This window comes from Syngnathus typhle, linkage group LG12, assembly GCF_033458585.1.
Source record: "Syngnathus typhle isolate RoL2023-S1 ecotype Sweden linkage group LG12, RoL_Styp_1.0, whole genome shotgun sequence".
In the NCBI taxonomy this organism is placed as follows: domain Eukaryota; kingdom Metazoa; phylum Chordata; class Actinopteri; order Syngnathiformes; family Syngnathidae; genus Syngnathus; species Syngnathus typhle.
Window position 1 is genome coordinate 6,520,715 of NC_083749.1, and position 27,907 is coordinate 6,548,621.

The 27,907-nt window shown below is 42.2% G+C and overlaps 1 protein-coding gene across 6 annotated transcripts; it reads right to left on the reverse strand.

The window, feature by feature from the left end:
• Positions 1 to 1,287: 1,287 nt before the first annotated feature.
• nedd4l (NEDD4 like E3 ubiquitin protein ligase) lies at positions 1,288 to 26,453 on the reverse strand. Of its 6 annotated transcripts, XM_061292598.1 has the most exons (32): positions 26,102 to 26,453; positions 24,699 to 24,772; positions 22,674 to 22,755; positions 21,134 to 21,172; positions 20,835 to 20,888; positions 15,296 to 15,331; positions 14,646 to 14,696; positions 13,584 to 13,645; positions 13,392 to 13,494; positions 12,898 to 13,052; positions 12,671 to 12,809; positions 12,356 to 12,544; positions 12,191 to 12,268; positions 11,139 to 11,198; positions 10,582 to 10,719; positions 9,851 to 10,015; positions 8,558 to 8,755; positions 8,332 to 8,409; positions 6,357 to 6,411; positions 6,107 to 6,165; positions 5,783 to 5,848; positions 5,122 to 5,351; positions 4,446 to 4,567; positions 4,299 to 4,369; positions 4,129 to 4,224; positions 3,840 to 3,913; positions 3,700 to 3,760; positions 3,553 to 3,612; positions 3,365 to 3,472; positions 3,063 to 3,159; positions 2,821 to 2,893; positions 1,288 to 2,690 (listed from the first exon to the last, which is right to left on the reverse strand). In XM_061292598.1, exons 1-32 carry the CDS (start codon positions 26,144 to 26,146, stop codon positions 2,588 to 2,590), a joined length of 3,021 nt encoding a protein of 1,006 aa, XP_061148582.1. In that variant the 5' UTR covers positions 26,147 to 26,453; the 3' UTR covers positions 1,288 to 2,587. The 6 variants fall into 6 exon arrangements, with proteins under 6 accessions (XP_061148582.1, XP_061148583.1, XP_061148579.1 ...); XM_061292599.1 differs by lacking the exon at positions 15,296 to 15,331; XM_061292595.1 differs by lacking the exons at positions 15,296 to 15,331; positions 20,835 to 20,888; positions 21,134 to 21,172; ... (1 more) ...; positions 24,699 to 24,772; positions 26,102 to 26,453 and adding an exon at positions 17,314 to 18,579 and having other exon boundaries at positions 11,139 to 11,195.
• Between the last annotated feature and the right edge of the window lie 1,454 nt (positions 26,454 to 27,907).

A 27,907-nucleotide genomic window follows, 5' to 3' on the forward strand; every position in this document is an offset into this window, starting at 1 on the left:
AAATTGGGTTATTTTTGGACAAGTCAGCCCAAAATATTGGGTTGTTGCTTGGTTGCTATTTTTAGTGTTGTTTATTCATTTGAATCAACTTCTGGGATTAAATGAACAACCCCAAAAGTTTTGTTGGTCCATTTTTGACCCACAATGGGGGTTTTTTTTTTACACCCTAATTTCTAGAGTGCATACAGCGTCCATATCATCTGAGGAACTATATTGTTTATTCATGATAAGGACCAGTCTTACTGGTGGGTCAAAAACAACCCAAATCGAGTTAAAAATTGGACTGCAGAAAACACAAAACAAAGCACAAAACAATACTTATACTTGAATAAGTGTTGTGTGTAAACATAAATTGTACAACCTTAGATCTTACTTTGGCCTAATTTAATGGCTCGTGTGCACCTCTATTGGCATTTTTTGGCTGCCAGCTTGTTTGTAACCCTTTGGAGGCTAGCAGGATTTTGATAAAATGTCCCCGCTCTGGCAGGCTGGCTTTTATTTGCTCGTCCTTGGAACTGATAACTTGCAGATTGTGTGTGTGAATGAACGGACGTCTCTTCACCGTAACACGTGCACTGCATTCACCAAAGCTTCAAAAGCACATTCTCCAAGTTATTCAATCACCATAAATGGATTTAAAACGTACACTAATGACACTACTAATAAGAATACAATAGGAAATATATACTATTTACATTAAACCAAATACCTACTTAGTGGCGTGTAACAAATACACCAAATAAAGTTATTTGTTCATGCAATAAAGTGACACTATAGTAACAAGCTATATATATATATATATATATATATATATATATATATATATATATATATATATATATATATATATATATATATATATATATATAGAGTAAAACATTAAAATGTATTACTTTGGCGCCATCTTGTGGATGTGTTAAGATTAATTCGTCTGTATGGATTGATTTTTTGAAATTATTTTATATTATGTCTGCTTTTGAACTCTCCTGCTTTGCTGCTAGGTTATGAATGCAGTCAAACGAGAGAAAAAAATACTTCAGTTAAAATTGGTCCGTTATATCCTATTGTGTGTGTGTGTGTGTAAATAAAATAAACAAAGGCTTGAACTATTTCCCTTTCTCAGTTGTGTATTAAAACAAGTTTCACTCTCTGAAACAAAATATTGAAACAAATTCTTAATTTTTGGCTTAAGTTTTTTATGCATTATGATGCACTCAGTACAATTAATCGTTTGTAAAATAACACTTTCCTGAACAGGCCACTGCTAGTGAGAAGACAAGAGATGAGTTGAAAGAAGTTTTACTTTAATTGGGCTGAAGTTAAATGAACCACAAAGAGCTGAGAGCAGTGTCATCTTTTACAAAATTTTATATATATATTTATACGTACATAGGAGGGTGGAGGCAACGGAAGAAAGGGGAAATAAAGATTTTTTTTTTTTTTTTTCCAGAATGTGGTTGCTTTAGCTTAACCACATCAGTCTGTGTTCTATTGCACCGATTAAGCGCTGCATATGATAGAATCACATTCAAAAATTGACGACACAGGTGACCTCAGTGTTGTATAAAGTGCCCTTTAGAATCCATGGTGTTAGCAAAAGTTCTATTCATTTGACATTTTTTGTATGAAACGTGCTGCTTTATAATATTCAAGAGTTTTTAAATCACAGCTTGTCTTTCTCACGCGCTCACGCACTTCATTTTTAGTGTTGATCCGTAATACTAAATGTAATACATACATACATTTATATATTGTCAAAAAAAAGAACAATTTACAGCATTATGAACAAGCTAGAACTATTCATGATAGTCTTACAGAAACTAGCCCCACATTTCCGAATCACGAGCCAACACAACATAGGTTTTGTCGTTTTTCATGCCACATTTCGCCGCACGACGATGATATTCCGAGTAGCGATAATAACAATTATAAAAAGAAATATCGATTTTTGAAGATCTTTGCCATTAATTAGCATAACAAAATGGTGGTTTTGTTTTCATTTGCACTTCACTTTGTGAGATATTTGAGAATTGTCAAAGTAGTAAACATCGGTACAAAGACGTCCTGAAGGAATCATACCAAGGATTTAATAAAAAATTAATAATAATAATAATAGAAAAAAAAAACACTCGCCCTAAGTTGACAAAAAGGTTCCTGTTGCAACATAGGAGAGGGAGGCGTGGCAAAGTGTGTGACGTGAGATTGGCTAGTTGGGTTGCTAAAGTCAGCCGTGTTAAGGCCTTGGCTGCTGCGCTAGCAAGAATAATGAAATGAAATGTTAGTGCTAGTAGTTAGTAGTCGTAGTGCTTCCACAGGGTTGGTTTTTCATGCTCATGCCAGGGGATTAAATACTCTCCCTTCCCTGCTGGGGGTCAAGGGGCTGCGCCCTAACGTAGCCCCTCCCCCTTTGAAAGACGTAGTAGGCATGTCGACTCGCTGTACAGTCGGGTATGGCTAACAATCCGGCTAACCGCATTCTACGACAGCCGGTTTGGACGCTTTTTTTGTTGTACTTCCTTCCCGTTTGTCAATTCCGATGAAACGGAGGTCGTTTAAGATGCTGTTTTTCCTCAAGGAGGCACACCGTTTAGTCAACTCCCTCAAAACCCTGTGCATTTTCCACGGCCATGAGCAGCTTCTCCCGCAGGTCCTCAAATGAGTCATAGGTCGGAAGGTCCAAACGGTTGAAACTGGCAAAAGAATGTTTGGTTCAAAATATTTAATGTGCTTCAACAAACAACTCAAGATAAACATTGGAAAATGAGTGAACTCTCATCATTTTATCATTCATTAAAATGTTCATGTGTGACTGTGACATACCACGTGTGGGCTCTGGGCAGCTTATCCGGCGTTCCCCACTGCTCAATCGTGAACAGCTGAGGACCATTAGAACCTGAGAAAAAACGGGAAAAAAAACGACATTAAGTCAGCTGAAGGTTTATTTCCCTCGCAATTTTGACATTTAAAACATCATACACTTATTTTAAAACAATGTTAATGAGTTTGTGGTTTTGTGTATAGTTGCTGTCCATCGCTAAGACAGAAAAGGAAGAAAAGAGCACCGTAAAGTTCTGCAAAGCCGTTCATTGGCACGCGCGAAGTTCCCGTAACAAACTGGAGAAGTCGGATCCTCTTTTCGGCATCCATTAACAGGACAACCTGAAAGACATTTTAAGATAACGTTTTGGCTATTTGCCATGTTTATGTTCAAGCCTCAAATCGAGTCAGATGATAAGCGGGAACGGATTGAGACTTTCATCAGTGCAAACAAGTTTGTTCTTCCAAACAGACTTTGATCTTCAAAAGTGACGCCGGAAGAGAGATCACGTGTTAGTGTCGCAAAACAAAACAGCAGCAGACTGACCTTCCAGAACCACTGGATGACCGGGTGGTTGGGACAGTAGCCATTCTTGTATACTGTGTGCTGCCGCCAGTCGTTGACGTCGACGTCGCCCAGGCCGCACATAAGCAGCTGCACAAACACAGCAAGGCAATCACTTTTTGCGTTCAAATGAAAGACGATTTGCGTTATTTAACATAAATAATACAAACCTCCAGTTCATTTTCATCAAAGATCTTGATCAGATCAATTTGGATGAGCTCAGTGAAGCCCTGAAAATAAATAAACATCAGTGTGATGAACAACACTTTGGGGATACACTGCCCCCTGGTGGCAACAAGACAGCAGTACACAAATACCTCTAGGAAGGCATTCATCTGCTTCTGCACGCGATTAACAAACCTCCACTGGATGACCAGACTGTCGGGAGACAAAATGTGTCAAGATGAACCTCTGCATTGTTTTGCCGCATGAATTGTTAGAGCATTAAATATCTCACTCGATATATTCCTTCTTATTGTCATTGGTGACCACCATGTCCGAGCCGCTGGGCTTGAGGTCCACCTGGTACGTCTGTGGGGGGGGAAATAAAAATGAAGATGAACGTGCCAGTTGTAAATCTGTCACTTATTGCTGCTTCCGATTGGAGGCTCATTAAATCGAATTTCTTTGCTTCAGAATTCGCCGAAAATGTCCGCTATGAACCAAAATGACCAACAATTCAAAATTTCAGAAATAGGTACTTGTGACTATTTTGAGACTCCTGATGATGATGCCAAATCCCATACCTGTCCAAAGTTGTCTTCGTCAATGCAAAACCGCAGGTCCAGTTCCGTGGGATCGTTCTCCAGGATCCACTTGAGAGAGTTGTAATATTCGCTGTCCTACAGGGAAAATAGAAACACTGAAAACCGATTTTCAGATCAGACTCGAGGGTCTCAGGACTGCAATAGCTCACCACGGACTCCATGTCCTTCAAGGAGATCTGTTTGCCAAGCATCATCTTGTAGAACGGTCGTATAAAGAAGCCTGCAGGGGGCACAAGCGAGTTGTGTGTGAATATCAAAAACTGAGATGGGCTGTCAGCAAGGATCCGGACGCTCACCATCTAGTAGTTTCCCATGAAACACAGCCATTCCCGCCACGCGTCCGATGAACTTGAAATAGGAGAGGTGGTCTTCATTGCACAGGCCGGAGTTGGGGTTGATCTGGAGGGTATAGTTGTCTCTGGAAATAAAGCACACCAACAATTAATGCCTTTCGTGGACATTTTTGTAAAAAAAAAAATAATAATAATCCTTCAATTTGGGTAAGACTTTTTCTTAAACATTTGTTGTCACTTTAGTTTGCAAAACTTCGCAGTGACGATTGAGCGGTTAGTAAATGAATAGCCTGTTGTCACATTCTTATGAAAACCAGACCAAAGCGCACAAGAGCACCTGCGGTTGCTAGGGAACATTTTAGGCACGTTTTTCTTTCCTACTAATTTTAGACTAAAGACGCATTGGCTCCATTGTGTTTTCAAGGGCTTGATCACGACGTTACTTTTGTTTGTTCTACCTTTGCTCTACATTGCAAAGAGAAAAATGTGAGGTGATTGCCGTGACCAACAAAAACAGGCAATCCGTTCGTTGTATTTCCTTGTTTTCAATCAGCAGTTTGCATCAGGATGGACTTTTGAATGAGAGGAAGAGTAAGTTAAAGTGAAAGCATGTTTTAACAAGTCCCAGTGGGAAACAACACTTCGGCTAAATGGCGGTGGAAATGTTTGTTGGACTTACGTGGCGGAGTATTCAAAGAGACCATAGTAGGGGTTGAACATCTCCTTGGAAAGGAGGAAGAACCACTCTCGGGCCACGCCTCCGTAGTCCAGGCCCTTCTCCAATTCAAACTCAATCCACAGACGCGCTTTCAGAACGTCTGGCTTTTTGAGCGACATGATGCGACGGTATGACTCTTCAAAGATGTTGTTGCGATGGAGCTTCATCTCAAACCGGTTGGGGATGTCAGACTGGAATTGCATAGATTGAAAAGTCTGTCAAAACTGATTGGTTGATATACTAAATAATGTTACCGTGAAATTTCTTACAAATTTTTTCAAACATCTTGACAAATTCTCCAAAGTACAAAAAAAAAAAAGACTTCAACTTGGAAGTCAACCAGCATCAGTAAATATGAAACTATTATTTTTCCTTCGGTCAGTTCCACCATTTTATGACTCACGTTCTCTGGCAGCCGCTCAGCTAGCAATGATTAAGGCTCAAGATTAAGACCCCCAGCAGGAGAAAATAACATGCAATTACTCCAAGTGTTGATTGAGGAAAAAAAAATAGCAGAAACATCACAGTCATTAATGTTGAATGAGCTCCAACGCATCTGCAATCAAGTGTCTTTATGGAAACTTTGGGGGTTTTCATATCATGACATCATCACACATCTTACCGGTTTCTTTAGCTTCTTTCGAAAGTAGTCATACTTTTGCTTGAACTCTCGGGAATAAGGAACAGCCTGCACAGGAGACAAGATCAGCAATTTCAAAAATCCACCAGCAAGCTCAGAAACTAGCAGCTTTGCTGATGTTTGCTAATGGAAGCTGCAAAAATTGTATGGTGGAACATAGAGAGAGTTGTGCTGCACAAAATTGACCCTAAGGTGTTGGCATGCTAAGTGACCAAAGTGACAGCGGCGTAAGTGTTGACAGAGGAGTGTGTCTTTTCCAAAGCATGGGACACATTAGCACCAAGTGGAAAACTGCAATCTACTTACGGGTCCGGTGATAGCGGGACTCTGAAGCCGTGGATCCTCCCACTGTGTGTTCTTTGTATCTAGATGAGACAAAAACAAACATTGGAAATGGCTTTTTTTTATATTTGTACATGTTTGCCTGTGGAGGTAATCGTTTTATGGTTTGACATGTTTTCCTTCTTTTTATAACTGAAGAGTGTTTGACATAAATACATTAGGAGATTAGTAGGCACCATATGGCCCTTGAAGGGATAAAAAAGAAGAATCTTACTGTGGTCAATGTAGAAGGTGCGTCCATCTGTGTGAACTCGCTCTTCCCAACCGGGCTACAAAGATGGAAAAAAAAGGAGGATGAGTGGAGTGAGAAAAACAAAAAACAAATCATTAAAAAAAAAAAAAAAAGGCTGTGCTCAATAGTCATTCAGATCTTTATCTCAGGCTTGATTGAACTTGTCGCCCTCCTTAAAAGAAAACTTAAATAGCAAAGCTCAATCAACCGCCCAAAAAAAAACGTTTTATTTTATTATGATATATATTTTTTAATTATCTATTTGAGTCACGACTGCAACGGTAAGACTGATACCACCACCACCACACATGACACAGAAGGCTCATCACCACGACTATCACCGCGAGCTTCCGCTCCATCCCGGAGAGCCATCGCTTAAGAGTCACAGGCCACACACAGCGGAACCGGAAGTCAGGCAGTTCAAGTACGGAGATAAAAAGGATAGGGACCAAGTGGAGGGGAGCGGGGGGCTTAAAAGAGCCAAGTGTAACATTGCTGGTCCAATTTTTTTTCACTGTAAAGAATTATTCCACGAATAATCCCGATGCTATTTTGTTTTTGTGTGAGTGGGCCAATTTGGACATCTACCGTACGACCACCGTACATCCATCCTTGCTAAAAACTGCACAGGGTGCTTGCTCTGTTGTCCCTCTGATACAGTTACACAGACATGGCGTAATCTTAGAGGCCCCTAGGAGAGAGTCAAGAGGGAGGGGTGCTAGTGCAGAGGCCCGTGCGGAGAAAGAAAGCTGGCGACGGGGATGAAAAATTAGGAAGAGGCATAATCCATTCATGCTGGTAACGAGAGAGGCGATGAAAACAGAAAAAGAAAGCGAGGTGTTGTCTGCAGGCATGACGTGACCACGGCGTGGCAGACCAGACAGGTAGGAAGGCAGGCAGAGGGAGGAAGCCGACCAACCTCCTCTGGTAGGTGCTGCCAAATGCACACGGCCCCGGGGGGGTGCGGAGGAAGTAGTGGACATTATTAGATCCACCAGAACAGAAGAGAGAAATAAGAGAACATACAGAAGCATGCGTAAGCCAACCGTGGCACTACAGTACAGTAATGCTTGCTCTCTTGTCAAAACAATCCCATTTACAGACCACACAGCCAGGCGTGCCTCTTTTCTCACAGCACTAAAAAGGAAATGCTTTGCACAGCCCCGATGGTGAGACAGCACCTTAATCATGGGTCTCGTGACATTAAACGCTGAAACTTCAAAAGCTAAAAGTCATACAGTCGGAAAAAATCAAATCCATTTATGCAATACTAAAGCTCTGTGAGCATCTACGTACATAATTAGCTTTGTTTGTTTTTTGTGAAGCCATAACACGACATTAGCAGAGCTATTGTATTAATGATTAGTCCATTTTGCCAGATTTTATGTTTATCCACAAATACAATTTCTCCATGGCTGATAGGGCGTTTTAATTCCATCCATATCCTTCCTCTAATAAGATGCAGTTTCTATAAGTTTGATAAGCAGGGAAGCGGTAGGACAGAAGCAGGACACAGACCATAGTGTGACATAGCGGTGGTGTTTCTTGTGGTGATTCAAAAGATGATGTAAAAGTGTCGCAAATTATAGCTCATCAAATGCACACTGAAGCTTTCACACAGACGGAAAAAAAAAAATCCGGGTTTAAGTGAGTCGGATACAGACGTTGGTCAGCCGGCTCCAAGACATAAAACTACAGTATCCGCGGTCCACATATATTGTGTTTTACAAGTTACAATGTTTACAATTTCATATGTATCACTTGATCTAATCAAATAATTTGTGGCATTTTTTATTTTTTTTGTCGACCGGTTATTAATTTGTATTGTACATACTGTAGTTTCATGATTTGGCGGCAGTCGATTATGTAATTATTATTTGATAATCAATTAATCAATTGCATCTTTAAAAAAAAAAAATGTTAAGAGATTCATAATCTAGCAGCAAAATATACTTACAGGAAGTGGTCCAAGTTCACCAGGTTCCATGGAGTTTTTATTCCTCATATGGACTGGATACTTTAACCTGGGGTCCTCCTAATTTTTGGCGTAAGAGTGATGAGAGTAGGGAATGAGTAGAAAATCTTTTCATCCATTTTCTGAACTGATTTTCCATAACATCTCATTAAATGAATGTGAGAGAAGAGGCATGATGATGAACAGAAAGAAGCGCGGCGTTACCCACCCAGGTGGTAGTTCTGCTGTTGTGGTCGATGAAGAACGGCCGTCCGTTGGGGGCTATCCTCATCTCCCAGCCCGGCGGCAAGAAGCTCTGCTGGGCCTTGTGCTGAGACTTGGGCGAGCTGTAGGGCGACGGCTGCGGGGACTGAGGGTTGGAGAAGGTGTCTTTGACTGCCCGCCGCGCTTGGATGTTGTTGGCCCCCTGGATAAAAAAATTACAAAGAGAAGCAACATCAGTCCTAAATGTTCAAGATAAACCTTCAACCTAATGTACATACGAATCTACTTTTAAATAACAACGAGCCAAAGATAAAATTACAATAGACATTGAGAGTTAAAAAAAATTACCAATGCTCATAGCCTACCAATGATTCACAACATTTAGCTTCCTGTCACTTTTAATAAAGACAGTGCTAAGTCATACTGATTTTGCAGTTAGCTTCTTGTACTCTTCCAAACTTTTTAAAGCACAACAACCATACAAAGGCTAATAAGTGTTCCATTGTCACAAAGAAATCACTCATTAAGTGCCGATCTGAACTTTCAGTACGACAAAACATGTTAATTAATCATACTGATTTTGCAGTTAGCTTCTTGTAATCTTCCAAGCTTTTTAAAGCACATCAACCATACAAAGGCTAATAAGTGTTCCATTGTCACAAAGAAATCACTCATTAAGTGCCGATCTAAACTTTCAGTACGGCAAAACATGTTAATTAACAGTTTCATCTGGATCTAATTATGTTTTTTTTGTCACTCTGGCTTTGACGCCGTCTTATCACTCACACCTACACACAACTTAATTAAAGCTTCAGCAGGTCAGCTCTCTTGAGAGCGAGCAACAAGATCGCACGCCGCACGCTTCTCCCAGCTTGATTGGCCACATTTCTGTTACACGAGTTTAAATAGAAGCAGCAATTTCGTGCTCTCTCGGAGTACAGAAAATAAATAAATGCTGTCCTTGTATGCTCTAGAGCAAAGATTATTATTTCACAAAAGGGGAAGTGAGGACAAATGTGAGGAAAGTTATCATCTCGTTCAGCGGGATACACAAAACAAAACAGACTCACCAAGAAGCCAGTTGAGGAGTTATTTTGAACAAGGGGTGGAGAACCTTATTTTTTATGCTTTTTGAAAATTCCTGTGTATAATTAAATAATTGATTGTTATGACTTGGTATGAGCATTTGAAGGGTCCCCATTTTAGACATCAGACCGCATATGGCCCACAGGCCGCAGGTTCCCCACCCCTGTTCCAATGGAGTTGCAATGGACTGGGACGGGTGACTACGTCTCACCTCCAAGGGGGTAGAGAGGGTGACGGTGGGGGAACTGAGGCTACGAGGTCGTCGGACCTGGGGCTCATGGAGGTGGTTGTTGGAGGCATTAGAGGAGGGGGAGGGGGCAGGTGTCAGAGCGGAGCTTGCTCCCGACGATGAGGCGCTGGGTCCATCTTCAGTCAGCTGCCGGGGACAAAAGCACTTTTGAGGTTAAGACGGGCTGGAAATATAACACGTGCCGTTTTCCGCCTTTAAAAGTAGAGTGCTGCAAAAACCATCAAGCGCATCTGGAATAACAAACAACAATAGCCCCCCACATTTTGCCGCAGTTCGGCACCGACAGAGAATGGGAGGATAAAGTCGGCCTGGCATTTCAACGGTAACAGAAGGGGGTGCAGTCTGTACTCCACATCGCTGTGAAATTTAACACTTACTTTTCCGCAATAGAATGCTCATGATCAATGATGGAGACAGATGGGAAGAAGACAACGAACAGTCAAGAGATGCACTGACAGAACCACCAGGATAAAAAGAGACTTTAGAAAAACACAGTGGTGGATAGAAGTACGGGAAAGAGAAGACGTGGCTCCGATCCGGAAAGTCAGAAAACACTAGACAAGAGAAGGAAGAGCCGGAGGTGGGTACGACAAAAACACAAGAGGCCATACACATGGCTGAGAAGAAGGGGACGAAAAGAGGATCAGCGATGTTGCCCTAAGTTCAGCTCCCGCCTTCTTGACCTGCTGTACCTGCACAATGGGCCTAGTCCAGGTAGTGGTGCGGTTGTTATGGTTGACGAAATAAGTTCTCCCCTTGGCATCCTTCCGCTCCTCCCATCCAGGGGGCAGGCCCGGGGTGGTCAGGTTGAACCCGGTCGCTGTGGGAGACTGGCCCCGCCCGGCGTGGAGAGAGAGCAAAAATAAACCAGTCAGAGAAGATCGGAAGGTGACGTCTCCAAGAGGGAAATGTAAGATGTTCCAAGAGCAATTCAGAGGCATGGAAGGTGCAACCCTTGGAAAGTTACATGAACATTTTCATGTATCATACATACATTTTTCTCCTGACTATTGCTGGCATTAGCTAGCGACAACATAAAACAAAAAACCCACTCAATAAAACCCTCACATTAATAAAAATATGAAATCGATGGATAGATGCACAAATAAAGTGACAGACCAAAGAGACTATTTTGCCGCAATGAAACACTTTTAGCATGGCTTCCATTTTGTGTATATTTTAGTGAATTTTATTTTATTAATGTTTTCAACAAGTGGTAGTTTGTATTGTACATAAACTGAGACATTACCGTGGTATCCTCACCACCTGAGACTGTTTGAGCTCTGCTTCTTCTGGAATGGGAACGCTGCTGTGGCAGACAATAGTATTGTCAGGAGGGGGCATTCATAAAATTAAGGTGGGGCAGTATGTTGAAGAGACACTGAAAGGACAAAAGGGTGCTGGTAGGAAGTGATTGGGATTGGGAAAGGGAGCTGTGAATTTTTTTGGGGTGAGGAGGGGAAAAAAAGAAAAATCAATTGAGAAAATCTTGTATACGGATTGAAGTTGTGATTGGTTGATTGGGTTATGCAAAGACAGGTGAGTTAATATTTATATTACAATTTATGCCAAGTGAAAGCGCAGGTAAGAAAATTTAAAAAATCGGTATTATGATGAAGCACTGTCATGACTTGACAAAAATTAAAGGGGGATTTTAAAGCAATATTAGCAATAGGTCTACGTTGTACTTTTTAGGCCTTAAAGGTTTTGGCAAAAAAAATACTACATTCTGCAAGATTGCAGTGACGGTAACCGGTTAGTTACTGGTCAAAGATAGCAAATGCCTGCCTGATTACACCACCCACTAATAGCGAGTCATTGCTGCTGACATCAGCACTGGTACTATTCCTTTGTTCAACAGCTCTGTGACTCATCCGCGTGACAGCCTCAAGAATCATGTGGCAGTCGGACTTGGGAGGCTGTGAATGACGACATCTTAAATCGTGGAAGGGTTTCTAACTGGAACGGTCATAGTGCTGAAGATTAAGTGTTTCCTTTTCAGTAGTCCTGTAAGTACAGGAAAGACGTAGTGCGGTAATCCTTTTGAGGCAAGAGGAAAGGAAGGAATGCTACAAGGAGAGGGAAAAGTGAAGCGTTAGCAACAACACCTGTCCGGCGTGGTGGAAAGGTGGTAATAACGCATTATAAACCCACAGCACCAACAATGGAGATGTGAACCCTAAAAAAAGCCTTTGGAGGATGACGAAAGTGCCAAAGAGTCACAAAACAGAAAGGGAGGAAGTAGCACAAGAGTGGCGACGGGACGGACGGCGGGAAATGTGAGTGTTGGGAAATATTTACCGCAAGAGGAGGAGGCTGGGCCTGATCGCTAACGCCGTCCGTCATACTGGAAGAGCGCAGTCGGTTTGACAACTGGGTCTGTCGAGAGGAAGCAGACTTTTGAAAATCTCAACTTTGCAGATGCCCACTTAAAATAATGTCGTGTAAACTCATTGGCTTTCTCACCAGAACAGAGCTAGGCCCAGGCACTTCGCCATTGGTGTCGGGGGTGAACGATAGCCTCAGGCTCAAATCGTCAGAGAACTCCTGGGAGACGGGCGTCGGAGGGGGCTGTGGGGTCAACATGGAGGAAGTGCCAGGATGGGACTGGGCCAGGCTGTCATTTGGGTCTTCCTCTGTGATTAGCTCCCAGGACTACACACACAGGAGGCAATTCAACCATGACAGAATAATTACACTGATTTAAATTAGTTTCTTAACGTCTAAAACTTCAACTTCACTTTTGTTGCCAATGTGTCCCCTTGTGTGTTCATTACTCACATTGTCAATAACATCCCGTGGTTCGACATGCTCATGCTCCAGGTCCTCGCTGATGTGCCGTCTTGAACGGAAGACGCGATGCGCCTCCTGATGGATCTGACGCTGTCGATTGTCGCTCTCAGTTTCTGAAATGACGTCCCTTGATAGGACAAAACAAGGATTGCAAAAACATTTTTAAAAAATCATGCTATTGAATATCCTGCACACACAAAGAAGAGGACTAGTACATGTTGGATGGCCGTTTCCACTGCGTGGAACGATTGTTGTGGTTGACATAGTACGTGCGTCCCAGGTTGTCCACTTTCTCTTCCCAGCCCGGAGGCAATGGCGGCAGCAGCTGCTGGGGTCGCTGCGAACCCGAATCCGCAGACTCATCCCACCCCTGAAATCAAATTGTCCTTCAGCAGAATGGACTTGCTCGCATATACGGAATATCAACTTGATATTTGAAGCTCATTTAAGTGGATGACTATGTATGCAATCTCAAATGTCGCTAAAGCTACTAGCGTTATGATGCTGGATGGGCTCTTCAATAACAGGTGGTCTAATAAACTTGTTAAGCACTATGTGAAATGCACTGTGATTCCACCTACGTGTCTTAAGTCAGCAAGTAAAATGGTTTATTTTGAACAGCTTTCTAAGTGGGTGGCAGGCAAACAGTGAAGATGACTAATGTCAAGTCATAAAAAAATCTAGAACAACAACAAAGGTGCATGTTTACCTCTGCTTCCTCCCTAATTTCGCCAGCTTCTTCTTCATGTCCTCCTTGTTTGGGCAGATAGGCCATCTTCAGACGCAGGTAACCCTTCACCCTAGACTTGTGACTTGGATATATCAACAAACAGGAATGAGGCAAACAAATAACATCATATCCTTTTCCCCCTTTTTGTTGTCTCATCCAGATGATACTAACCTCCTGGGCCGCAATAGGAAGTCCTTAAATGTGTAGGGGCGTTCCATGGCAGGGTCCTCCGTCTGCAAATTAATAGAGTAAGCTTTTCTATTTTTTTTTTTTTTGGCTGGGCATCAAAATCGAGAGTCACGGTGCCGGATTACGTGACTCGGAGCGTCACACTGGAGTGGAGATGTGCAAAGCTTCTCCAGTTACACATTGGAAAAACAGAAACCCGACTTTGTCTTTCGCAGCAGTCTGCTAAACTGTTTGCAGTCCACAGCAAAAAAAAAAAAAAAAAAAAGACGCATAGATTAACACCCATGGCTTGTGATTGAGTATGCAGGCTTATGTGGATCATCCGTTGACGTTTCAGAAATTATCATCCAACATGTACTGTTTAATGTATTTAGAAACAAATTTTTAAATTCACTTTACAGGGCTTTGGTCAACTTTGTAGACTTAATAGTTGATAAATTTCATCTTGGCTGCAGAGGAACTGCTGATTTAGTCGACAACCTCTCTGCTGTATAAACAAGTTGCAATTCAGGTCTACGCCCATATTAAATATTCTCTTTAAGTGCGTGTGTACACTTTAAAACCCATTGCGTCTTTGGTTTTCAAACCAGTTATATCACCGAAGTCTGCATTTTCCCACTGACACTATGCAAATTTCACAGAGGTGGCTTTTTCCATGCAGTCCAAATCGAGGACAGTCGCCTTATTGTTGACATTCTAGACCTCTCCCTGTCTAGTGAGCGCTGGTATGCTAGTAAAGCACTAACGACAAGCTACTTGTGTGAGCACTTTCCTCACACCAGAAGTATTCCGGGCTCAACAAAAGCAGAACTGATTATAAGGAGCGTCAGAGAAGTTGACAAAGGTCTAAGCCGGATCTCAATTCAATTAGCATATCCAAGTTCAACAAACTAACTATGGAATCTTACTATAGTAAAATAAGTTATTGGTTAGTAGTTATGGGTTAACCTTTTTTGCGACACTGCATTGACGCATAAATATTCACACCGTTATTTGAACTACCTAGTGTAAATACAGCTAAACACATACACACATAGAACTCACCGGCAAATGACTAAGAGGAACATCCACTTGTCCCAAGAAATCATCTCTGGTCTAGAAAAGAACAGAAAGAGGGTCAGGGACAGCAGCAGCTTTTTTGGGGGACTGACAATTCCAACAGGGGAAGAGTGGGGAAAACCACTGAGGTGTAGCAGTATTGCCAAGGACATAAAAAAATACAGCAACAATTTGACCAAGAGAAAGGTATTGATTTCAAGTCAGCTCCAGAAATAACCTCAGGCCTTTTTGTTTTTATGAGCATTTGATACAATCCCATCTTTACCAGGGTCTTATCATGTGACAGCACTTTGATATCTGGCAAGGAGCACAGTTTTGACGTGTCCAAGACAGAAGGCTCAGTCTATGTAGGCCTTTGGTATCAGAAACACCATAAACCCAGAGAAGAACATCCGGCAAGCCACATTAGCCAGACAGAGAAAAAAAAGGAGGGTTGTTGCTATGACAACATCAGGAATAAAATAAGGGAAGAAGGCTTGCGAGTTAAATAGAAAGAAACCTGTAGATTTGGCCATCCCTTTGCTGAAATTAACGCAGACTGAGAAAAGGGGAGAAAAAAAAAGAGGGGAGGAAAGATGGCGAATGATTGCACTGCACAACAGTTGCCCCCCTCTTCAACGAGGGGCAAAGATTACCTGTCCGATGTGGAAAAGCCCATTCTTGGAAGAGGCCTGTGTGCGGGACATAACTGATTTAGACGGCAGACTTGATTGATCCATTATGGGGCATTTAACCACCTTGTAGATTTTGTCTCAAAATGTTTAAAAAAAAAAACATTAGATCCTTCCCAATCCAATGAGACTATTCAGTGAGATTCAATTCTGGCAGATAATCACGTCCGGCCTAGAATTGCTGCCGGCATACTCGACCTTATCATCCTCGAGTGTGGCATAACACTCAGACCTGGAATCCAATGGTGAAAGGTGAGTCACACACTTGTCAGTTATTATTGTACAGTTAGTATGTCAATACCAGATGAGTAAATCTCACTCACACACATTTGAACAATTTTTAAGCGGTGGAAAAAAAAAAGACATTATCTGCTTTCATTTCCCAAACCAAGCAGAAAATCTACACTTAGTGACTACCAAATTCCCAAAACGGTGATGAATCATCAACCCCATCATAACTAGGCAAAGTGTGTCACGTCACGTGTCAACTCGGAATTCATGGAACACTTTTTTTTGGAAAAGCAGCCTCTGTTTAAAAAAAAAATAGACATATTGAGTCATGCTTTCAGCACTGGTTTTACCTCCGCACGTTCATCCTCTCGCTCGGCTCAAAAACAAACGCGTTACACTGGCAGTTTGGTTTCGGCAATAAACAGGCCGCACAACAACACCCAGGGGAGACACGGCTGTTTTGTGTGTCCTTTAACGCAGGGGAGCATTTTAAGCTGCGGGTATGTGTATGTGCTGGGCTATAATTGCAGAGTCATCAAAGGGTCACAGTTGAGCCATGCAGCTGCCTCCCTGGGCCAGGTTACACTACGGGTTGGGAGGGCGTCGCCACTGATCAACACCAAGAAGGATGGGGGGCCAGCATATGGATTGTTCGGAACGAGAGGTAGGTAACACTAACAGAATAGAGTCCAATTGCCTTGATGTGGTTGGTTGCGGAATATTGTTGGGAGCAATTGTAGATAGCGCCGCCAGAAAATCATTGTCCCTTAACTGCGAAAGATTCAGTTCATTTTGAATTGCTCAACACCTCTATGGTTTCTTAGTTGCGCTACGACCTGTGATCCGTGACGGCAAGGTTCCTGGAAATGAGCAGAGGTTAGCAGAGTTCTTTGTGAATGGACGCCAAAGAGTGTCATCCCAGCAGGGCATGGTGGGCATGCTCAAGTTGGCAAACACAAACGGGATTTCGGGGTCTTTGAAATGGCCCACTTGGGGATTCGGGGAAGACCTGTCATTGTTGTCTATTTGAAGATTGTTGGAAGAGAAATCAATTGGCAGTGTTTACAAATGACAAGAATACAGATTGTGCTTTAAAAGTTGATGGGACTGTTTGACAATACGAACTGAACCAAAATAACCATCAACTAACAGCTTTTTAACGTTTCAATCCAACATCCTATCATCATGAAAGCAGATAACAAAATCCGGGCGCATTCTAGTGGAGAGCCAGAGAAGACAGAGCTTGCCTACCCTCCAAATCAGCAGGAACACTTGAGGCGCTCTAAAAATAGCAACTACCAAGGAACACCGGTCTCAGTCGAGGTTACCAGCAAGTTTAAATATCTGAAACCAAATAAGCGTGTTGAGAAATGAATCATTTTCTCATTATTGCTGCCAACTATGGCTAAATCGGACAAAGGGCGTGAGACTTCCAACTCATTAGTGAGCTTGCGGTTGTCAAGTGTAATATAAAAATGCGTGCTCGCTCCCCCAGATTGTCATCGCTGTCTGTCTGCACCACGCAGATCTCTCTTCATCTTAGTTGAAGGGAGTAAAACAAAGCGAAACACCAGCTGCTTCTCGTATTCAGCAGAAAATCATAAACGCAGCCACCGAGATTTGTGCAACACATGACAAAACTCAAAGCAATTCTCAAAGAGTCCAAAGCCTTGCTGAAAAATATTCAGTAGCCAACATCTACTGTGTCCAACTCAACGCTAACAACATGTAAACAGATCAACAATGTTTACCTTGGGATTACTTGTTGATGAGTCATTGCCAAGTATCACATCCTGATCTCCAGCTCCACCCGGGGTGAAATAGATCTTGAGATGGGGCTGCCTTGAAGAAGGATCTCCGCCGATTTTAAAAGTACAACCATTAGATGTGTCTTTTCTCAGATTCTCCTCAACCGGTTGACGATCTGAAGCAGATGTTTGGCTATCTGGAACGTTATCTGGTGGATCATCCGTCGAAAGTGGAGATGAACCTCTTTCCAGTCGAATTCTGGGGTAACGGAAAATACGGCCATTGGTTGACCTCCCAAGATCTACGTTGGCGTGTTCCTCCTGGGGTGACTCGGAGCGCTGCCCGTACTGGTTCAGATCTTGATTTTGGTTTTGTTGGAGCTGAAACACAAGTCGCTGTGTTCCGCTATTAGCAGCTGGGGACTGCTGCTGCACAGTCCATCCAGAACCACCGTAAGGTAAAATTCTAAGATGCCGTATGTCGGAACCATCAGTTGAGTTCCTCCGAATACGAATGCCACCTACACTGATACCTTGCTGGCCTCTGCTGTACACATTAGGACCGTTTGAACCAATGCTGAAGACCCTGCGCTTTGGAAAATTTGGCTCCGTCACAAATATTTGCGAGTTTGAATAATCCGTGGCGCAGTATGGAGGAGGTGGATGTCGTGGAACATCCGCTTGACCAGACGCTTCGGCGTAGGTCGGCGCAGGTCCCGGAGGAGTATAGCAGGGTGGCGGGACATCAGCCTGGCCACTGGAATCCCCATTAGTGGCTCCATCAGAGCGCTGAAGAGAGATGTGCATGGAGGAGCTTTTTGTGGCCGAGCCGCGGGGCTCGGCATAGGCAGCGAGCTGGGGTATGAACATGGAAGAACTGCGTCGAAGCAGCGGTTCCGGACGCGAACCAAAAGCTAGTGGAGGAACTGGCTGCTCCCCGGCCTCCTGAGAAGGACTTGCCATAGGTGGTTGGTTGTGAAGCGCCGTGACCATGTTATTATCTCCATGTTGATCTTCTGCCTCTCCTAGGATCTCCGGGGCAGTGTTGCTACGGTTGGAGCCAAAATACAGACGCAGACGTGCCATTTGTATGTCCGGCCCGACAGCCTCGGATCCCTCCAAAGGACTGTACCGTTGTCCTGTCCTCCAAGAGTCGCACACGTCGTTCTTTTGGCTGGCCAGATGACTGATCCCCCTTTTTCTTCCTCTTGCTCCAGCCCCACTCCCATTAGGTCCCACCCACCCTCCAGTCCCTTCCACAACTTTCATTCCACTAGTAACTACTACAGGGGTGGGTGGGGGTGTTTGGACAACGTCACACAACAAAAACAAAGTCCGCAAACCTCACGACACTTGAATGATGGAAAATAAAAGAAAAACAAAATCAAGAAGGCTCAGGTTCTTCGCGCTACCAAGCACTAGCGACAGACAGCAGAAATAGCCCGAGCCTAGTGACAGCCAACATTCCTGACATGATTGGATAAGGGCGGCCAGCGCTTCTGGTTTCCAGGGTGACAGCGGGGTTGCCTGTCAGTCACGTGACGACAAGTGACCCCCTCCACCCCTCCACAATATGTTCCATTACGATGCAATGCTACCCCCAAGTGCCAGCTGGATAGAGGGTAACCCAGGAAGTGCCACAATTACACACGGTCACAAAATCTATCTACTATCTTTGATACTATTTTAGTCTAAAATGCTCAAATCGGATCGGGACGCCTGATAACCAACAACATGAAAAGGAAATTGGGAATTTAAGCTACTTTGCCCTTGGGGTAAAATTGAGAGGGCTTTACTTGGCACTCAGACAGAGAACGGACAAAACTCTTTGTAAATTGACACTTCCGACTCTCCGTGCATGAAACTCGGCGTGACTCTTTTGGCCAGTGCTTCACCCCACAGTGTGTCACCATGTCACAAAACGGAAATGAGACAACCAAGTCGCTGACAGGGGGTGGGGGGGGGGGGTGTTGGGGGGGAAAGCAAAAAGAAAAAAGTTCCTATTTGTGGGAGGAAGACCATTGGGAGATGGGAAATACTGACGGAGGCATTGAAACAGAAGGAGAGTCTGTCAAGCATTACGAGACACTGTGCACTGTGTTGGGCACTGTGAATACATGTTTGTGCACGAGAAATGTTAAGAAGAACGAGAATAAAAGAAATGCCAATGTGTGGTCGGTCCGATGGCACAAAGCCAAACTTTCCAGCGATGACATAACCAGTCTGGTTCAAACAAAATGCACTGCGGAATCTATTCTTCTTTTTTCATACTGCAAAAACTTTTTTATTGACAAATGTTACATCTTCAACCTTCTTGTGGGACTCTATAAGATTTCATAGTATGTTGAACGTTTTGGTTTCAAGATCTTAAAAAAATAAAAATAAAAAGCCACAAAATAAGAGAGCCTTGCGGGCTAAGAAAATAAAGTTGGCCAGCATTTCCCTAATAAATCAAATCGCAGGCGTCAAGTGGTTTGGGGAATATGAAAAAAAAAATTTGATCAAAGGGATTTACTCAAAACTGAGCCACTTTTAAAACCAAGGGTAGACTCAACGAGATGATGCTTCAAAATAAACTGCAATAGTGTTTGTGGAAATGTCCGTGCATGCATCATGAGATGGAAAAGCCCTTCTCGGACATATAAGGAGATAAACATGCTTGAGGCTCCGCTTTCATCTGTCATCACGCTGCCACTGCAACGCAACGCTCACGTTAGGGAAAATATGAGCTGCCCTTTTCTTGGAAGGCCACGTGCCAGCAATACCTCTTGGCGTACAGGGCGCAGTACTGATAGATGCACGGATTACATACGTGTGATTTACATGACGTGCAAAAAACCACTGAGGATTTCAGATCACCAAAAAAATAAAATCTCTGCAAGACCTTGTACGAAGGGCTTATCCAGGCACAGACATAAATTGCATCCTGGGAAGTATCCACTAATGGTTCTACCAAACATCTTCATAATGACCTTCCAGGAGCTTAAGTTACAGAGAACTCGCTGCAAAACACCTGCTTCGGAGAAAGTCTTTCCATAGAAAAGCCATTCTCTTTGTCTTCGGTCAGGATTGTTTCAAACTTGAATATTTATTGTGTTTTGTTGAGACTGCACGACAAAAAGTGGTTCTTTTGCATGGAATTACTTTGGGATTAAATGTTGAGGCATTTTGAAGAATGAAGAATGCAAAGGTGCAGATTGATTCATTTCAAACTGCTGAATGATGACCCCTGTGGTAAAAGAGAAAATCAAATTCCAAAGCGCTATGCGAGAATGTGGTAAGGGCAACATCATAATTATTATCATCACATTACATTTGGAAGATATTAATCCTTCAAAACTGCACTGGAAAAATTCTCATGACTGGAACAATGGCAACCAAGATCATTTATAAAAGCAAAAAATGGGCAGAGAAAAAAAACACAACACGACCTAAGGAGTTCAACGGGTGAAATGAAATATACAGACTGCAAATGGAAGCTGTTGAAACGATAATTAGATGAAGGAAAGAGGGATAACACTCACCAATCTGTTTTCATCGAACACCTCAAAAAGGAGCCTGTGATTCTGCGGACACACCTGCATAGGCGCCAAAAGCAATCGTGTTAATTTCGTCTGCTGCACGACTGTGGAAGAATACGTCAATGCTCATTTATCTTCCGTAGACTTTTACGTATTTGTTCCGCTAAATAGGACATTGACAATGAGACAGCACCCCACAGTCAGATAGTTTGATGACAGTGGCAGAATCCGGTATGGCTTATAAAATATGTCGTAACAACAAGAACAACACATGACAAGACAAAAGAAAAATTGATGCTCACCCTGAAGTAGAATTCCTCATTCCATTTGGGATTGAGTGTCTAAAACAACAAGTATACAAATATTAGCCTGGTAGTTTGGAAGGGAAAATACAAGAGGTAGGAATTCGACAGTAATAAGAAAAGAAAAAACAATACCTGGATTTTATTTATCACAAGAATGTCAACGACGCTTTAAAGTCTAGTCAGCAACCCAACCCCCACACTCCTCCCTCCCTCCCAAAAAAGGAATATGCACAATATTATTCTTTGTTTACTTTTAGGGCGGCGGGGCATTTTACAACAACTTTTATCTCGGTAATAAAAGATGACATGAAAAGGTGTCCCACTTAAAAAGACCACAGTGGAAGCTTCTTGTTTTCTGCTCCACATAGTGCATTCAGCTATTTATATCCTATAAGGCGAGCATGGCCACTGGCAGCATATGTCTGCCTGCATGGGAGGGTGTAGCTGAGGTGCTGCCTGCTAGCTTAGCGTAAGGTCGGCTGGTGATACGCTAGCATTCTACAGTTGACATATTTACTAAGAAGCTCACTGACCAATGCCTCCAGAATCAATAGTAAACGCTAGAATATATTAGCAGAAGCAAACAAAATGTAAGCCGCGTGCACTTATGTAAGAAATGGAATCAGGCAATTTTAGAAGCTTCTTTATGATCGCAGTGCTGTCATTCAAAGGCAGGTTTGCATCTTCTGTGACTTGCACCCTAACCTTCACACTGTTGCCAACACTAGTTAGCCATGACACTACCCACATTACAGGTCATGTATGAGCCTAGATTACCAGCATGTGCGTCACAGACAGCGGTGAAAGAGAAGTGTCTGTTTGATAGATGCATTTATTTGTTTTAAGTACCGTATTTTCCGCCCTATAAGGCGCACCTAAAAACCTAAAATTTTCTCAAAAACCAACAGTGCGCCTTATAGTCCGGTGCGGCTTATATATGGACCAAATTCCTAAATTCAAACTGGCCCGAAGTATTGTGTCATGAAATCAATCATAAGTGGCCCACTGAAGACTATGAATCATGACTCAAAAAGACTATGGATCATTATTTTATGATTATAAAGTAATTTGTTCCGTCTGAAGTTGAAATAAAAAAGATAAAATGGAGAATGATTAGAAATCTGACATGATGCATTAATGGTGCGCCTTATAGTCCGGTGCGCCTTATATAAGGATAAAGTTTTAAAATGGGCCATTCATTGAAGGTGCGCCTTATAGTCCGGTGCGCCTTATAGGCCGGAAAATACGGTAGGTCTAAATAGGGAACGGTGTCTATTAAAAGCGACGGTCACTATTTGAGTTAGTAAGACGTATTAGCCTTCAATGCTGTGACTCCGTGAGCAACACATTTCCTGAAGGGTGAGGGCAGGAAAGAGCAGCTCGAGTGGGGACTAATGTAAGCAGCAGGACAGTAATTGTGCGGGAGGACGTGATTAGAACAGGCGTGGCTAATCTGATAAAGTCAAAGCAAATTAGAGCTCACGCAAACTCGAGGGGAGGAAAAGAAGAAGCGGGACGATGGCAGCTCGTTATTTACCTTTTTGATCGTTTTTGTCTGGACCAAGGCGAGCTCTCGGGTTTCGTCCGTGACATAAAGGGAGAGTTTGACGTAGGGGTCACTGCAGACGAAAGAAAAAGTTTCAGTTCAGAAGTCAAAAGAAAAAAAACGTATAAGGTGCTGTTTAATCCTCCACAAGTCAGAACTAAAATAGAGCAACCTAGTCTAAAAATTGAAAGTCATTGCATTGTGATTTGAGAAAATAAAGATAATAAAGATCTATAAAATGATTTATCATGAGAAAATGATCACACGCAAAAAGGCTGAATTGCAATGAAGATTCATTTTGCACATGATAAATTGTCACCAAGAGCAACTACTGCACTCTGCTCTTAACCATGGTAACCGCATTTCCGTTCTCCTAACATTTGTCGGTCAGTCTAAATGAGCACTCCTGTCCTTCGTACTTCTCAAAAGAAAATGAAAAATTCCTTCTGTAATCATTTATTTGTCACAACCTGAGAGTGGTCTCTGTTTACAACTGTCAAATTGCAGTCTCCCCAGATAAAAACTGCTTGCCTTTGGAAATTGGAAGATAAGACCTATAATTTCTTATTGATGGCGCCGGAGAGGTTAAAATGGGAAGAGCATTTCCAGATAAGTAGCTGTAGTGATTAAAAAAAAATAAAAGATGGCATGAGAACATTCAGCTGGTATTGAAGAAATGATTGTTGATTATTGTTTTTGGCTGAGAGAACCCCGCTGTCTCTAATCGTGTGTTTATGGTCTGACTAAACAGATACAATTGGGACCGCTGTGACGTCAATTCAGTGACAACTCTCACTTGACTTCTTCACTTGAAAAAACAAAAACAAAGAACGCGGCGAGTCGAAGGGCTGCGTCAACAGGGGGGAGGCGAGCAACCATCATGGCTGACACGTTCAAACGGTCGCTAAATAATCATTCATACAATGATACCTGTAATGTAGTAATATCTTATATAAGGACTTGTCAGAATAGTCCAATGTTTTTTTTTTCCCACCTCTCATTTTGTCTTTATTTTGTTGGAACACCGATGACAACAGTGTTAAAAAAAAAAAGAAAAGATTATATTATAACCTACTGTTTATTCATGCATTTTTATTTATCACATTACGCAATATAGCAGGTTAAGCATTAACTGGTGGTGGGGTTGCGCATGAATAATTAATTGCAGTGTTTTTGCAGAGCTGGGGCATAAAAAGGAAAATGGAGGACCGGCCAAATGTCATAACTTTACAATGCAAAACAAGCAGACACCAGTGGAACCAAAATTACGTGACATCAACAGAAATGTTAAGTTGAGGACAGGAAGGAAGACAATATGCTGGCAATCAGAAACTCTTCGAATCATTTGCTTGGTCTGACGAATGAGAAGGAAACTATTGTGTAACTCCAGGACCAAAAGTGTAATTGACTTTTTCTTTGGCTTTTTTACGCAGCGACAATGAAGAATAGTTTCTCACGTTACATAACGGTTTGTAATGTCTTTTCAAATATGGTGTAAAGGGATTTATTTTGTCCAGAATCAATATTTTTTTGAAAGAGAATAATTATAATGCAAATTGAAGCATCTGGGAGAAGATTGCGGTCGAAACAAGATGTTCCACAGTACAAGATTTTGTGACAGAGGTTGGTTATAAATAGAAAGACACAAGGGTAATCATTTATTCAAATGTGAGTTAAAGGTCTTTTGACACTGTGAAAAATAGTGAAAGTTCACACAAATGGGCCTATCACCTGACAAATCTTTTACCACCAGGAACGAGGCAGTTCAACTACGTGCTGGCCTGGCAGAAAATACATGTTTTTTTCCTTTTTATTGTTTGTATGGTAACAATTGTCTCTCTTGAGTGGCCCGCCCACCCATTAAGTATGAAGGTAATGTTTTTGCAAAAATCCAGATTTTCAAACAGCAGCCAAAGCATAGGCTAATTGCCAAGTATAATTTAGTAGTTGGGTGATTAAATGCAGCATCCACCAGTGAGCAACAATTTCTGATGAATAACAGTCAGTGGAACTCACCTGGCTCCAATGATGTCTTTCTTGGCCAGATCAATTCCGGCGATGACCTTAACACGCAGCACTCTGGTTTCATGCTGCGGAAGGAAAAAGACAATCAAGTTTATGGGGAAAAAAAGGATCCCTTTTGAGTGCCAATGGCGACTCCAAATGCAATAACAGTTTAATGGTTGAGATTATAAATGGAATTAAAATGTGCTATTGGCATAGTCTCGATTACAAATGTCGACTAACGAAGGAATTAAAATATCACTATACAGAGCAACCTACAACACATTTCCTGTTCCTGTTCATCACCACAGGTTTGCTTTTTTTTTTTTTTTTTTGCAGTTAAAGGGTGGCATTGTCACACACACAAATAAGCCAGAGAGTGACTTCTTTTTTCAAATTGAATTATTATGGGGAAGTTCCGTTCTTTGTTGGTTGCACTGTATGAGTGAGCCATCAGATGGTATCGGCTTTTAGGAAACCTCTAAATCAGGGGTGTCAAACTTGTTTCCTCACAGTGAACGTTGGTTATAGTTGCCTTGGGATGGGGCCGTTATATTGCTAACCACAAATTTCTAGGGTGTATAATCGAAGATATATAATAGCATCACGGCTTGACAGTTCAGTTCACATTAGGTACGGTAAGAAAGCAAAAGTTGGAACTGAACACCCAGGCCAATCGATGCAGCTTTTACTTGCAACCGGTGTCGCATTACTGAAGTGACGGAACCCGATTTTATAGCCTCTGGCGTCAATTCACAATTTGTAATGTTGTGGTTAAGGCACAGTGGTGAAGGCAAGCCAAGCCTTTGCAGAGTTCGATACGAGGTGGGATGAATGGCATGCCTACATCCTGCACTTTTCTCAGAATGACTGACAGAAGAAGGTCAATGCTGAGGCTGTTAAACAACTGAGTCCTGTCAGCGTTTAAAATCCAGTTCCGTAAACATACTATGTGATGATGATTTTCAAGTAAGTGAAAATGCTGATTGTATTTTGCACTGGTCTTGACACTCTATTAGTTCTTAGTTTTCACATTGTTTAATGTACGATGACAGCACCGATTGTGTCTGATATGAACATTTTGGTGTTCGGTGTTTATTTACAAAATGACTGTGATCCTACCTACTCCATGTAAACAACACAGTCTCATCTGTATGGACGTCAAACTACCGAGTGGGAGAGAAGCTTGTAAATTTAACTGGTGGATTTAAACAAATAAACATACAAACAAAATATGCTGTGCAATAGACGCAGAAAAGGGGGAATAAGGGCGAGGAGGGGTTTCAGGGAAACGAGACAGCTGACTGAATGTATGTGGGTGAGGGCTGCTTAGCTTTACCGACGCAGCTAACGTTAGCATCAGCTGCATCCGTGCGGCTGTCTCGCAGTCTAGCGGCACAGCGGACGAGGCTTACCTCATCTTCTGACAGCCCGTAGATCGGTTCGTAATTCGTAGCCATATAGCCCGGCGGTTCCCGCTAATCGCCGTTTCAAGAAGGAGGCGAGGCAGAGCTAGCTCGCTAGCCTCGAACAATTAAGTCCCACTTTTTTGGCTCCCCTGCTTCTTGTGTCGCGCCGTAGTGGTTAAATTTGCTCTTGAGAAAAGAATAGACTTATAGCTTGCAAGATCTCTCTGCGGTCCCACAACCTAATCTGGCGTTGTAGATATTCACACAGTCCAAAAATGTTTTGTCAGAGACAAGATCGCTTTTGTCAAATGCTCATATCCCTCTCCTCTCGAAACGCTGTGACACTTGACTCTAAAGGGATTCTGCCAATCACCTGCCGTGTAACCATGACTGCTAGCGGTCTGGACCAATCGGGGGTGCTCTGGTGTTTCCCACCCAAACTGGCGTGTTAGAATGTAGAGGGGTGTGGAGCTGTAATATTGTATTTTTTTTGTCTCACAATCTATCTAACTTGAACACAACAAATAACATCATACCCATTACGTGCACGCATTGTATTATATTTTAATACGTGGCGAGGAGTTTGCTATTGTATGTAGTTCTCCAGGTGGACAGGTCGGGGGCGGGGCTTAAAACACCTAGCCAATATTTGCCAACGGGAGCCTGCATTTACTACCCGTAATGGCGTGGGAAACTTTACGTACAGGTCCGGCATTCTCAGTCCCAGATACCGTCATAGGTGACAACAATGATACATGCAAAATTATTATTATCATTATTATTAGTTAGGCTTCTTCAGTCAAGTTCACAGTTGCATGATTTTTTTCTTTCAAAGAAGCAACGAAGTAATGGTCATATTTATAAATAACACCAAACAGCGTAACATCCATGAATCAATCAATTATTTTTATTTAAACAGCCCATTTACATTTACAAACCTTTATATTCACAGATAATATAATAAATGCTGTGGGTTGTCGAAAGGCTTAAGGCTTTTCACTTCAAAGTACATAAGAAAAGTACAGTGTAATGAAATGATGATTAATGGGAGTGTCCCTGGCTTTTCGTGCTGTTTTGTCAATTCCCAATCTCACCGCTAGATGTCAATATATCACCACGACGTTGATATAGATCGCGATTCTGCACAAAAATGGCACTTAAATTATTTAAAAACAATATCACCAAGGATATAAGAACATTATTATCATCGGCAGCCAACTCTTTTCCTCAAAGAAAATGTCCGAATCAGCAAGCATAGTAATATCTATTCACATTGTAGCGCTGTGATACTATTAACACCCACTAACAAGAGGGACAAGTGAGGAAATGGAACGGAAACTATTGACATCTATGCACCCAGGGCACCAATGGGCATTTGCAGCGGCATTCATCCTGCTGTTTACTTTTGCTTGAACTGGAGAGCAGATGGCATCATTATATAATACCGTTGCTTCTAAGCACAGCTGAAGAGGAGATTGTCACAAAGCCATTGGTGGTTGCAAAGCTCACTCACGGTAGTTTTTTTTTTCCAAATTGTTTTGAAAAAACACAAATAATGCACGTAAACATTGTCAATGGACGTGCTGACATGATGCAAAGGCCTAACAAGTATATCTACTAGGTATAAGGGCTCACTCTATTTGTACCAATTTATGAGATGAGGTGCCTGATTTGAAATAATATACATACAGTATTATGTGCGTATGTATTATAGTTGATCATTTTCTATTTGTCATTTAATTGCCATTTATTTGTCATGACCTGATATTATTGTTGTTAATTGTTGCTGTTGTATTTCAACTCCGCCTGTTG

Excerpts from the sequence above, each read along its gene's own strand:
- nedd4l (XM_061292594.1), bottom strand. The coding sequence starts at position 18,579 with ATGAAAGTTGTGGAAGGGACTGGAGGGTGGGTGGGACCTAATGGGAGT. Across the intron at positions 6,166-6,356 it reads CACCTTCTACATTGACCACA|ATACAAAGAACACACAGTGG; the intron begins GTAAGATTCTTC and ends TGTCTCATCTAG. Across the intron at positions 2,894-3,062 it reads CGGCTTTGCAGAACTTTACG|GTTCTAATGGTCCTCAGCTG; the intron begins GTGCTCTTTTCT and ends GTTTTTTCTCAG.